At 37.5% G+C, this 14756-nt stretch overlaps 1 protein-coding gene across 1 annotated transcript in view; it reads right to left on the bottom strand.

The window, feature by feature from the left end:
• The window catches only part of hdac8 (histone deacetylase 8), an 89110-nt gene that overhangs the window by 29340 nt on the left and 45014 nt on the right, over positions 1-14756 (bottom strand). The window contains 1 exon segment of the mRNA XM_051934407.1: positions 7008-7133. Coding sequence (XP_051790367.1) covers positions 7008-7133 — 126 coding nt within the window.

Here is a 14756-nt window from a genome sequence, read left to right as displayed (position 1 = left end):
CTCTACAGTTTCCCTATTAAAAAGAAACCATGTAGATGCAAATAAAATCACAAGCTATCACATGAGTTTGCATTCAGCAATAAGAGTGTCATCTCAATGAAAAATTGATTAGCAGAGATGAACGCTCTAGCTGATGATGGTGTACAGTATGCATATTTAACAACTATTCAGAGTATCCAGCCTCTTTAGAAACAGTGTTTTTTTGTGTTTAAGATTTGCCAGTTGGTTTTTAAAGGAAGACTCCATTGCACACATGAAGAATGATAAAGGTAAAGATAAAGGGGCTTTGGTGGGCATGACAGGATGGAGGAGCCCATCTAATTTCATTTCAAATGGTGAACTGTTTTAGGATCTCTATGGATTGTCTCCAGGAAATACTATATCTGAACACAAGCCTGCTAATTATACCTGGTATAATAGTATCTTTGGTCAAAGATCAATGATGTATTTTATATTCATATAGATTTATTATGGGAATGGCTAACAGATGCATCTCAACTCCAAAAGAACCTCTTCACATCTCAAGGAAAACAGGGAATCAGAATGGAACCACACCAAAACTTAAATCACTGAAGCCAAATTGTGTGGGAACCATGTATTTATAGGGATTTACTTTCAGTGCAATCTCAACAGGTAGGTGTCTGGATTGAACTCATTGACTTACACTTGGAATTGCACTTTAAAATAAAGTAACTGAACTGAACTTGAGAAAAGGGTATCAAGAGGCCAGGAAATTTGTATCACTAACACTGGTCAAAAACAGGCCAATGGCTGATTGGAGTTTTTTAATGTTATTACAAACGACTTTTAGGTGGCCTCAAATAACAACATCTAACATCATTCTAACAACATCACCCAGGCCATTGTTAACCAGCCTTTTGAAATGACCTTGGAAGGAGATATTATTAAGAAATGTATGGAGTGCTTTAAATAACTCCTCAAGTCTATAAATATGCCATGGAAGAAAGTGAAAGTTAGGTCTATAATGATTAAAAAGTTCAGAAGTGGAAAAGCTGTGGGGTGTAGGAATGACTTAGGTAGGGACTTAGGGGAAACAGGATGCACCTGAGCTCAATTTTGAGCTTCATGGCAAAGGCTGTGAATACTTATGTACATGTGTTTTCTCAATTTTTTTATTCCTCTCTAATCTGATGGAGCTTGAGAGGTGCTGCAAAGAGGAATGGGCGAAACTGGCCAAGGATAGGTGTGCCAAGCTTGTGGCATCATATTCAAAAAGACTTGAGGCTGTAATTGCTGCCAAAGGTGCATCAACAAAGTATTGAGAAAAGGATGTGAATACTTATGTACATGTGATTTCCCAGTTTTTTTATTTTTAATAAATTTGCAAAAACTTCAAGTAAACTTTTTTCACATTGTCATTATGGGTTGTTGTGTGTAGAATTCTGAGGAAAAAAATGAATTTAATCCATTTTGGAATAAGGCTGTAACATAACAAAATGTGAAAAAAGTGATGCGCTGTGAATACTTTCCGGATGCACTGTATATACAAAAGTTCAGCTCTGTCCCTCTGTATTAATGTAGATCTTATGGCATTTTATTCTTCTGCTTCAAGACATTTCTTTAAAAAAAGTGGATCTCAAAGTGCTAGCCTTAGACAAACTATGCTATGCAAACATGTTTAGCTGCCAAAAAGGCAATATCCATTTTATCTGAGCATCTAAATCTCTCAGACACACTAATCAATTATGTACATACACAATTTTAAATAAAAACATGCCAAGTGATGGCTAACATAAAATCCTCAATAAGTAACCCAGGTCAAAGCATGATCATCTTATTACTGAAACACCTTATTTATCAAGTCTTCAAAGGAATTTTAACTTCACTGTAATCTTCTTGTTCGATTTCTATGTATTGATATTCATGGCGGAACTTTGTTTAGTTGTTTGTTACTGAGGTATACTTATTTATTTATTTATTTATTTATAATAATTTGGCTTCTGTCTTATCATTGCCCTCCTACATGAACTTTGCCCTGCTGTGTGGGCCACTGTGAAAAGGTCTGAAAAAGAGTTTTAAAAAAAAAAAAAATGAAATGTTTTTTTCTGTATTTTACATCAGATAAAAAAGAAGTTCAACAAGAAACCTACAGATAGAGCTTCACGCTGTTGATGTCAAAGTTCATGATAAGTCTAGCATGGGAGATGTGTCAGGGGAAAACTTTTGTTGTCCAGAAAGAACATTAAGGCAAGACTAAATTTGCCTATGAACATCAAGGTAAAGACCAGGGGCCTCATGTATAACGCTGTGCGCTAGAATTCACACTAAAACTTGCCGTACAGACAAAAACAGGAATGTACGTACGCACAAAAAAATCCAGATGCATAAATCTGTGCATATGCCAACTTCCAAGGTCTCCCACTACATAAATCCCAGTCAGCGTGAAATGTATCGCAAGTGCATGTGCCTGCTGCCACACCCCGTCTCCTCCTAGAGTTATGCCTCTTTGAATATGCAAATCAATATAAATAGCCCTTAAGCTCCGCGTTCTGTGAAAAGACAATGGCAAAAGTATGGGGGGTTGGTAGAATTTCAGCAAATACCAAGTGGAGGCATGGAAAAATGTACTATTTGTTGGTTTAAGCAGTGGTATAAACAACAAAAGAAAGTAGATCGAGTGACATAGTGTGGTGGAGAAACTCGAAAGTTCAACTTCAGAAAGCCGCACAGTGGAGAAATAAAAAAAAGAAGTGGTCAGATATCAAAGTCACCATGAAAAGGTGAGTCATAGCCCACCATCTGAGTGTCATATGAAAGTGTATTAGGGTACAGAGAAAATAAAATAAACGGGCACAGTGGATAAAAAGGTCAAACATTCCACATTAATCACATAGTTTATTTTGTCATTAAAAGTAGAAATCATTAACTTAAAATCGTTTAATTTACTAGTTTATCAAATCCCACCGTAACTAAAGTAGCACGTTAAATGTTTCATATTCTATGTGTTCTTCTATGTCCTCAATGTGTGTGAATCACTACGTGCTTCTTAAATGGGCTTTCTCTTATGCCGACAGGGCACAGAATACATTATATTCATGATATTACAGCTCTCTGAACAATTGAAATACTAAGAAGTATACTTGATATTATTTTCATGATGATAGAAATTAAAGTATGTATTAAACATGTGGGCATGGTGGAGCAGTGGTAGCGTCCAGAGATTGTTCCTGCCTCCCGCAAGATGCTTGCTGCGTTGTGTGCGACCCTCAATAAAATAATTTATTGCAACAGTACTGTCTCTTTCAAATGTACCAACCCCCAATTCCTGTCCTTCCGTTTCCTTCTCCAAGCAATCAATCGCCACACAATTAGCTCTTTAATAAATGTCAAGCCATCTTGTAAGCTTAGAATGCCAATTCTTCAAAACTTTTAAGGAACATTGAAATATCTTTATAGTACGTGTTTAATTATTCCATCCATCTATCCCATCCAGGGTCATGCCAGTCCCAGCAAGCATACAGCCTGAGGCAGGAACAATCCCTCAATGGGGCACCAGTTCATCGCTACCATTGTCCACTGTGTCCACAAGATTATTAACAGTACACATCATTTAAATTAAGTTAAAAAATTATCTGTATAATGTAATACTGTACATATACTTTACTGCATTTCATCTTAAAAATGATATTGAGCTTCTAAATCGACTTAGAAGCCAGTCATCATCATCTGTAAATACACGCTCTCTTCTATTGAATTGAATTCATTCATTGTTATTGTATGGTACAATGAGATTCAATATGCAAATCCTCTATAAACTTAACTTTCCTATAAAATGGTAAAATAACAACAATAATCATAATACGATAAAAAAGCAATGAAAAACATACAACATGAAAGTATAAGTGGCTCAGGTTGTGCAATATTACAACTGTAATGCAAGTTTACAGTGAGGTATTGTACATATATTACAAACAGTTCTACCGGGTGCACTTGATGGACTGATTGAGTGCATTTATAGCTCTTGGGATGAAACTGTTTCTGAACCGCGCGGTCCCTACAGGAAAGGCTCTGAATGGCAGTAGTTCAAATAGACTGTGTCCATGGCTGGGGCAACGTGTGCTAGAAGCTGTATCCCGAAAATTCTCTCCGCTCTTGACACAATCTGCGCTAGAGCTTTCCGATCAGCTGCTGTAGACCTGTGATTCCACACTCAGATACAGTGGGTTAAGATACTCTGAGTGGTGCACTGAGAGTAACAACACTAAAGCAGCTATGGTATGTGGAATAGTTTGGCCATTCGGTGCACCATTATATGGTTACAGGTTGATTATGATCAGATGCCTTAAACTAAAAAAAGATATGTGGTTAATTTCAGTGTATTTGATAAAGCCACGTCAGGGATGTGAATCTAAAAAATAAAGGGAAACCACACAGGAACAGTAGAACTGCTTTGATGCTTGCTGGGTGCCGCCATTTTGCAAAACCGAGCCGAAAACGTGTGTATGCAATGGTTTCAGCTGGCGTGAGAATGTGCATGGCTTTACACCAAGTTTAGTTTTTATACATTGCAATGTGAGCATGGAGACGGGCGTATGCAACATTTTTCGGTGTACGCACCGTTTATACATGAGGCCCAGGACTTTTGGAACAATGAGCTCTGGAAAGAAAAGGCAAAGATTACTTGGCTACAGCACTAGAAGACATGATGGGTGAAAACTAAAGATGACATCTAACCAGGAGAAACTGATACTAGCTGTACAGCACAGTGATGAAAATGTTAAGGTTTGGGGATGCTTCAGGGTGCCTGGGCCACTTACCATCTTAGAATTCAGTATGAATTCCTCATTGCATTAGAGGATGCTTGAGGATAATGTGAGATCATACGTCAAAAGACTGAAGCTTAACCAAAAATTAACCTTGTAGCATGACAATGACCATAAACATAATAACAACTGGCTAAAAAGAAAGAAAGGAAGGGTTCTAGAACTGTGAGGTTAAAGCCCTAGATCTGAATCCCCTGAGATGCTATGGGGTGGTTTGAAATGGACTGTACATGCAAGACATCCCTCAAACACTGCACAGCTGAAAGAACTCTGCATAGAAGAGTCGAGATGATGTCAGAGACTGGTAGGCAGTTATAGGGAATGATTACTTGAGGTTGTTTCTGACAAAGAGGGCAATACCAGCTATTAGTGCCAAGGATGTACTTACTTTTTCCACAGACAGAATTGACATATCTGTTTGTATTTCACTAAAAAAAATTGCAAAGTCAAATTTTTTGTTGTTTTTTTCCCAATTGCATCACATTTATCTATAGGTACTGTTCAAATGAAGATCAAATCTTGAGATGTTCATATATTTAACTGAAATTGTGTTATATACTTATTTTTCACATTTTTAACCACTAGGCCCTGTGGACAGTAACCTTCACTCATTCTTGCACTGCTCTTTTCTACTCATAGCAAGCCTACCTTCTCCCTTGGTACTTCCTCAGACTCACAGTTTCTCTACTGTCCATGTAATCTCTGCTACTGTATGGGAATCTCTTTTAAATTGACTTTGACATTAACCTGGAAGGACTACATGTGGCCAAAGACATATGGGACTTAGAGCACATCAGTATTGTGAGGCCACTGTCATTACACTATCTTCATGGTTCTGGACTTTAATGTTAGTATTTTATTTTAGATTAATGTATTTAGTAAAATAAATATTTCCATTGTAACTTGAAATTTATGCAAAGATGTGATTGTTGGCTGCAGCTGTAGTGCCTCAGACTTTGGCAAAATCAGTCAAAATCATTTTCAAAACCACTGTATTAAAAGATGTCACGGACATTTGTTTGACAAAGAGGTTAACTGGCCATTTTGCTAGCCTTTCAATGTTGCAAATGACCTTCCCTCTGTAGCCTGCATTCAGGAAGGGCATTTGTTTTAGTGGATGAGCATTTCTGCAGATATACCATTAGCTAACATGTGACCAAATTCCTTTCTGGATTTAATTTTTTAATGAGATGTGTTAATAACATCTCTGCAGGTGGCACCAGACAAACAGATGCCTAGGAGGACAATAACCTTGTAAGTACAATTTACAGTCTTGCTTAATCTGATGAACACCCACATCTACATACAAGCAAGGCACTTAGAGTTCACTTCCTGGAGCAGCTAACAGCTCAAAAGAAGTTAGATATTCTGTTAACGACTAGACTGATCTGGCCCTGGACACTATTATTTCTTTAAACCACTTAGAGGTGGGAGAATAGCTAACTCTAAGATCAGCTTTTGGAAGTTTTGAGAGTAAGCCATTAACAAAACTCAATCTGTGAGAAGAATCCTTAATTTAAAAAAGGCAATCTCAGCACATAAACTCTTGCGACAGAAGGGGTTGCTCTTTTTTAAACAAAATAGCAGAAGACATAACAAAGAGCCTAACATTCAAAGTAAGCTGAGAAAAACAATGACACACAATAGGCAAAGAAACATGCGGATGAGAAAATGAGTGTATTCCATCACATTTCTTCACTTGAACCTAGAGCAATGATAACAATAACCTACAGAGTATCAAACACCTCCTTAAAAACTTGCTATTTTAAAAACTGCTTTATCCTTGCCTGAATAATATAAAATTTTTATGTAGCTAGTAAATTGGCAGTCTCAGGAGTAACTGTGTCAGGGATACTTCTAGCTTTTACAAGCTTTTAGCTAAATTGTAAACAGGAGATCTGAAGCGCAGCACAATTTAAGTGCTCCCTCACTTATGACTATTCATTCAAAAAGGCAAAGACAAGCTGTCTATGACTTCTTGCTAAAATCCCAAAGCAGAAACTCTGCTACATGGCAGGTAGTGGAAGCAACATTTTTGCACTCTGTCTTGAGTCATCCTCACCACATAAGAGGGCATAAGTATTTTGAGTTTTGAAAGTGTCAATTAAATGAAGGCTTATTCCAGAGAACAAATACACTGCCGATGATTAAGGATTACAGGATTCATTAGTTTCAACAAACACATTTAAGATGTAAATTGTTTCCAAAAAGAAATTATATAACCTTTGGAAAATGTGGTAATAATTGTCATCCTGAATTCCATCTTGCAAAGGAACATTCACTGAATACCATCTTCCCTTTCCAAGTCCAGCGTCAGATAAATCCCCAGTCCCTGTAAATCAAACAGATCTATTTTTAGTAAAAATGTATTAAGACATTGTTGTTATTGATTATCTGAATCCATTTACTATATTCCAATATAGGGTGTCAAAAATATGGCCAAAGGCAGGTGCCAGCAAAGCAGCGGGTCCAGATGGAGTATCGCCACGACTGCTGAAGGTCTGTGCATCGGAGCTGGGGGGTCCTCTACAGTGCATCTTCAACCTGAGCCTGTAACAGGGGACAGTCCCGAGGCTTTGGAAAACACCTTGCATCACCCCAGTCCCAAAGGTATCACGTCCTAGTGAGCTGACTGACTTCCGGCCTGTTGCTCTGACGTCAAATGTGATGAAGACCATGGAGAGGCTGCTCCTTCACCACCTGAGGTCACAGGTTCAACACGCCCTCGACCCTCTGCAGTTCACATATCAGGAGAAGGTGGGAGCGGAGGATGCCATCATCTATATGCTACACCGATCCCTCTCCCACTTGGACAGAGGCAGTGGTGCTGTAAGAATTATGTTTCTAGACTTCTCTAGCGCCTTCAACACAATCCAACCTCTGCTCCTTAGGGACAAGCTGACTGAGATGGGAGTAGATTCATACCTGATGGCATGGATCGTGGACTATCTTAAAGACAGACCTCAGTATGTGCGTCTCGGGAACTGCAGTTCTGACATTGTGGTCAGCAACATAGGAGCGCCACAGGGGACTGTACTTTCTCCTGTCCTGATTAAGCTTATATACATCGGACTTCCAATACAAGTCGGAGTCCTGCCACGTGCAAAAGTTCGCTGATGACACTGATATCGAGGGCTGCATCAGGAGTGGGCAGGAGGAGGAGTATAGGGACCTAATCAAGGACTTTGTTAAATGGTGCGACTCAAACCACCTACACCTGAACACCAGCAAAACCAAGGAGCTGGTGGTGGATTTTAGGAGGCCCAGACCCCTTATGGACCCCGTGATCATCAGAGGTGACTGTGTGCAGAGGGTGCAGACCTATAAATACCTGGGAGTGCAGCTGGATGATAAATTAGACTGGACTGCCAATACTGATGCTTGGTGTAAGAAAGGACAGAGCCGGTTATACTTCCTTAGAAGGCTGGCGTCCTTCAGCATCTGCAATAAGATGCTGCAGATGTTCTATCAGACGGTTGTGGCGAGCGCCCTCTTCTACGCGGTGGTGTGCTAGGGAGGCAGCATTAAGAAGAAGGACGCCTCACGCCTGGACAAACTGGTGAGGAAGGCAGGCTCTATTGTTGGCATGGAGCTGGACAGCTTGACAGCTGTGGCAGAGCGACGGGCGCTCAGCAGGCTCCTATCAATTATGGAGAATCCACTGCATCCACTAAACAGTGTCATCTCCAGACAGAAGAGCAGCTTCAGCGACAGACTGCTGTCACTGTCCTGCTCCACTGACAGACTGAGAAGATCGTTCCTCCACCAAACTATGCGACTCTTCAGTTCCACCCAGGGAGGCAAACGTTAACATTATACAAAGTTATTGTCTGTTTTTACCTGCATTGTTATCAATCTTTAATTTAATATTGTTTTTTGTATCAGTATGCTGCTGCTGGAGTATGTGAATTTCCCCTTGGGATTAATAAAGTATCTATCTATCTATCTATCTATCTATCTATCTATCTATCTATCTATCTATCTATCTATCTATCTATCTATCTATCTATCTATCTATCTATCTATCTATCTATCTATCTATCTATCTATCTATCTATCTATCTATTACAGTAAGTAAAACACCTACAACAAACATGACCTTGCAAAAATTAGGCTAAAATATTTATGCGTTTCTTAATTTGTATCCCATCTAATATGTTGGTTATACCATTGTCCCTAACCTTCAAAAAGACACATTCACAAAGAAAGGAATTGGTTCAAAGACAGCATTGTTTCTGTTGGGTCCGATGTAACATTACAAGCTTACTATGATCTTGTTGAAGCTCTGACCATTGATTATACTTTGTTACAGAAGGAAAACTGTTCTCTTTCATCAGTATGCCTTAGCTTAATATATTAATACTTTACTGTTTATGCACCAATAATTAGTCAGTTTTGTTTAAAAATATAGCTGTATTTTGATATACTTGTGCATTTCTATGTATACACAGTACTAAATGGTGTTTTTCTGTTTATTGCATGCTATTTTGAGTTTTGTTTGCTGGTAATACATAGAATACTGAAATTAACTGAATGGAAAATTTACTAAGGAACTGGGTTCAGCCATGGTGAAGCATGGAGGCAGGTTTGATCCATTGGCCATATCTAAAAAGTAAGAACTTGAATCCCAATATTATATGACAAGTCGCAGCAACCAAAATGTGCATGACAATTATGAAAAGGTAAAAGGATTGTTTTTTTTCTCTTCCTGTGTATTTTAAATATGACCTGTTTTTCTTTTGCACCTGAATCTCTGTAGCTGTACTACTGACTTACTGAAATATCTGTGCCCTCGATTCTAAGAGGCATGCATTTAACTCTGGATAATGATAAACAAGTAACCATTTTCATTTAGCCTAATTTTTATCTAAAGCATAAGTAAATACTACTACTATATAAAATCAATGTGCATTGCAACTGCAGTGTCTTTAGAATTTCCACAAGTATAAAGTAAAAAAAAAAGGATTTCATTATTATATTATGCATGAGTTCACATGATAAACATATAAGAAATAACATTAAGTATATTTAACACCATAACCCTACCCAACTCATAGGTTTACGTAGTTAGCTAGTATTATTACTATCACTGTATATTCAGTGTGTCCCCTCATTTTGTATTTTTTGTATAGTCTTCTCCTTTTATGTTTTGTTAAACCAGTTTTAATGAATTTATATTAAAGAACATTGATATTATCTCACCTCTAGCATGCCACCATGTTTAAAATTTTTTATTTATTGCTACATAATATTATCTCACAATAATTTTTTGCTGCCTCAGTTCTAGTTCACAGAATAATAACTGACTTATTTAAATTACTTACATATATATTAAGCATTTAAAAGATCAAATATTTAATTTTTTATTTATCATTATCATATTTTTAATATTTAGGTGAGTTTTTTTTGTACTGCAAATGAATTGTGTATTTTTCATTTACACTTTAAAAAGATACTGACAGGTATTCCTGGTACATTCAGGATTGCATTGCATTGCATGCATTCTGGAGTGTTCCAACGTTCTGCCATTTTTGTTAACAGTCTCCCATTTCTATGTAAGAAATTGCAAAAAATTCCCCCCTTTCTCATTAATTTTTCTCCTTGCTGATGATTATTGTGTTCCTTTTAATTATTATCAAAAGAGAGCCTTCTTGTTAAGATTCTGTAAGTGCTACAACATTTGCTTCTTTGAGATGAAAATTCCCTGAAATAATCACTGTTCAACACCAGACTGTATCTTTTCTTTATGTTTTAATTCACTTGAAAATATCTACTGCTAGAATTAATTATGATTCTTCTAAATCATTCAGTCTGTGGAGGGAAACAGCTGATGCCTTAATATCCTATACTGAATCCTAATTTTTTTTATATTTTGTCTTTTTTCTTTCTTAGCACCTATTTTTTTCTCTCTAATTGTGTTCACTTTACATAACTCCAAAGAGCTAAGTGGGATGGGTGGCTTGGGTTTTGATTAAAATTTGTTGTTGTTTTATGGCTTTGGCCTGAAATTGGTGGAACGTGATTATATATACTGTAGTTATGGATTGGCATGGATTTCATCACTGTTGTATTACTTTTGTTTCTCAGAACATTTTATTTTGTTTTTGCCAGTTAAAGGAAAAAAATTGATCATAAAGAAATACTAAAAAAAAAAAGGGACCATCTACCCAGCAAAAATTCCCTCATTTGTATCAGTGTACAGCTCAGGTAACACAATAGTAAGAGATCATTCCATATTTAGAGCAAGTTATCAATTGGGTCAAGAAATTTGCTTTGTTCATATGGTAGTTACTAGCATCATAGTAAACTCAATACAGGTAAAATTCTGTTACAACAAAGTGACAGGGACCTAAAAAATATTTTGTTGTAATGAAAATTTCATAGTAATGATATTCTGCATTTGTCACTATAGTGCTTTCTTGCATCCAGGCATTTGCAAACATTTCAATAGCTTCTATCATGTTAATTTTAATCTCCTCCTGTCCACAAGTTATGCTGACGAGAAATTTTCTCAGCATTTCCTTGCAATAATACACTTTCAGAGTGCGAATGAAACCCAAATCCAATGGCTGAAGCACTGCTGTGTAATTGGGTGGGAGGAATTCAATGCGAACATTATCTAAATGTGGAAGCATATTGTGGGCAGCACAGTTATCAATCAGAAGCCGAATCATCCTTTTCTTCTTCTTCATATTGTGAGGTTTCTGAACTCATTTGGGATCCCCACCCCCCACCCAATGGGAACAACACGATGAAGTGCGTCCCAAAGCGCAATTGCCGCTTCTGTGGAAGATTGTTTGTCCATTGCCGGGGCAGGGCAACCACAGGCTTACAGCACTACAGTGAAGCGCAAATCCTAAAAGATCGTAGTCATGTTATAAGTACTTGTCTTGCACCACAAAAACACAAGGCTGAGTCTCAGTACTTGAGCAAAACCAACTTTATTCAGCTTGAAACACGAACAGCACAGTTATATATTGTAGCAGGATCTGCCACTCTCCTATACACAGACACAGCAGTCAGGCAGGGTTGTGGCTAGGTTAGTGACCAAGTAATACTGTTCCCTGCATTTACAATGTTCCTTGCATCACCCATCGAGATCTTTTCTGTTTACTTCGGTTGCGAAGTGCAGCAGAGCTGTGAGCTTGCTGTTGCCCCAGCAATGGATAAACAGTTTTCCACAGATGTGTTGATCACACTTCGGGATGCTCTTCGGCATGTCGTCCCGTTGGGGGAGGTCCCAAGAGAATTTAGAAACCTCACATTTTCTTGAATGAGTGCCGCATTAATAGGAATGTTTCTTGAACAAGCATCACTGAACCACATAAAAATTGCTTTATTGACGTCTTCAAATGCAGCCGTTCGCATACGTTTGCAACCTGAGATTTTTCTTCTTTTTTTGCTCGGTCTTTCAAGAAAGTTGACAGGGTCGATTGTGAAATTCCGAAATCACTGGCAGCGTCTTTTTTCTTTTTGCTGGAATCGAGAGCCGTAAAAATTGTTTTTTTTTCTAATATGAACTGTTATCCTTTTTTTTTGTGTCTGCTATTTCTATAGGAGGGTGACAATGAGTTAAATTCCAATGGACGTTTTTCAAATGTTGACAAGCAATAAGCAAAAGTTATCACTGAAAACCACAGAAAACAAACAGCAAAAAAAAAAAAAAAAAAAAAACCAGTATGAGGAACGTTCGAAGAAAGAATTTTTTTTACCATGTTTGTGTTTGGGTATTGTTATGCACAACTGAGCATCGACCACAGAACTAATTACTTCTGTGAATTATTCATTAAGGCATTTCAAGGTCTTTTGGGCACTTTGTTATAATGAAAGTATCTGCTGAATGTATTTTGTAGTAACGAGATTTCTATAGACTCATGTCATATGGGAAAACTGTCAGGACCATAAAAATACTTCATTGTAATGAAAATTTTGTTGTAAAGATATTCGTTGTAATGGAATTTTACCTGTAGTTTGCAAAACAAGTGGATGTGAATTATAATTTAGGGCCTGTCTAGCCAAGCACTTTGAAACCAATCGTCCACGGAGTCAGAGATCAGCAGAGGAAGTGGGGGAGAAATAGTTTTGATTCCAGGATTTCCCAGACATGCTTCATGGAAGACAAGTCTAGAGACTTGTCTGGACATGGAAAAGATGTGACAATAATCAGGATTTTCTTTTCTCAAAAAATGTCTCTATGTGAACCTGCAACAAATGTTTACATGGTATTTGACACAGTCTACTTGATAGAACAATTCCTTGTACTGTATGACTGTATGCTTATACCATGAAACTCACTGCTCTGGTGGTATGTCATTCACAAATGAGGTATAGATTACACCATTTCCTATTTAATCTTTATATGTGAATGTAGTAGTTAATAATGCTAAGATAGGCATGAATCACTGCTACAGATTATTGGTGTACAGTATACTGCTAGAAATGAGACAATGGTAGAAATTTGTCAACCAGTAGAATTTTTTGCGTCTCATTTTTACCATGGTTCAAGACATCAGGGAGCTGCCTTTATTACTTATTGTACAAGGGACAGTGTGTGGTGGGGAGTGTGCATTTACTTACCTTCTGACACAGCTAGCATTTCTAGTAATGCACAATCACAAACTCTTGCTGCTGCTTCAGAAACTGTATACAATTGCACCTTCAAATTTTGAAGATGAACTCCATCCCTCCCCGCAAAATAAATTCCCCACACCCTGTAGCTCTGCAAAATAATTTTTAGATTTGATTGTGTCTTTGGGCGTCACCCCGCGATCGTACTATAAGCTGATAAAAAAAGAGTATGGTTACTTGTTCTGATCCAGTAGTGATTATGATAATATAGTAGCCTTGGATTAACAATTAAGAAAATAAGCACATATTTAGGGCACCAAGAGAAATGGAGCACACTGAGATTTTTAAAAAGTTGGAGAAAACTTTTAAGTATACGAGGGGGCTTTGCCCCCTGCTCGCTTTGATCGCCAACCCCTGTGTTTGGTTTTCCAGATACACACTTTTAAGATTTTTTTTTTCTTTGAATTGTTGCTATTTCATTAGTTTCACTTTTATTTCAGAACTTATGTAAAAACAATATTTGGAATCTTTCGTGTCCCAATATGCTGAATCTTTTAAATGAGGTTAGTGAGACATGTGTTTAATGACAGTGTACCATAATTCAGGATAGGTTTCTCTGTTTGGAATTTCAACACAGACAAAACGATCTACATCATCAGCAGTTAATAATTTTTTTTGCAAAGTAACCAATAAATGCATGTGAGGTAAATCACGTTTTTGAAATTCTCTGACTTAAACTTCAAAGCCTTACAATCTTTACATACTTCAGACATATCACCTGTGTCCATATATATCTCTATTTGCCTTTTAGTTATTTCTCAGAGTAATAATTTCTCTTTTTTTGCGCTAATGCAATGTTTATTTTCTGTTTTTGACACTGTCGTTTTTCTCTACTTTCATATTCTGTATCTTGCTCTAAATGTGTTTCGCTCTTACGTTTTTTTTGAGTCTTTTGAATTCCAGTTTTCTTTATCTCTAACCTGCTCTGCATGTGTTTGGCCCCCCTTTTTTAACCTCTTTATGACGTTTTACTTTGTTTTCTACTCTGTCTTTTATTTCTGACCTCGCTTTGTCCTGCTTTTTTTTTCAATGACACCTGGGGCCTCATGTATAATGCCGTGCGTAGAACTCACACTATAACATGGCGTAAGCACAAAAGCAGGAATGTGCGTACGCACAGAAAAATCCAGATGCAGGAATCTGTACGCACGCAAACTTTCACGTTCTTCCACTACATAAATCCCGATCAGCGTGAAAAGTAACGTACGTGCGCGCGCCTTCTGTCCCGCCCCAACTCCTCCCAGAATTACGCCTCTTTGAATATGCAAATCAATATAAATAGCCTTCTGTGAAAAGACAATGGGAAAAGCACAGGGGAAAATATAAAAATTTCAGCGAATACCA

This window comes from Erpetoichthys calabaricus, chromosome 12, assembly GCF_900747795.2.
Source record: "Erpetoichthys calabaricus chromosome 12, fErpCal1.3, whole genome shotgun sequence".
In the NCBI taxonomy this organism is placed as follows: Eukaryota; Metazoa; Chordata; class Cladistia; order Polypteriformes; family Polypteridae; genus Erpetoichthys; species Erpetoichthys calabaricus.
Note: the sequence above shows the minus strand (reverse complement) of the source record. Positions and strands in the feature narration are given on the sequence as shown.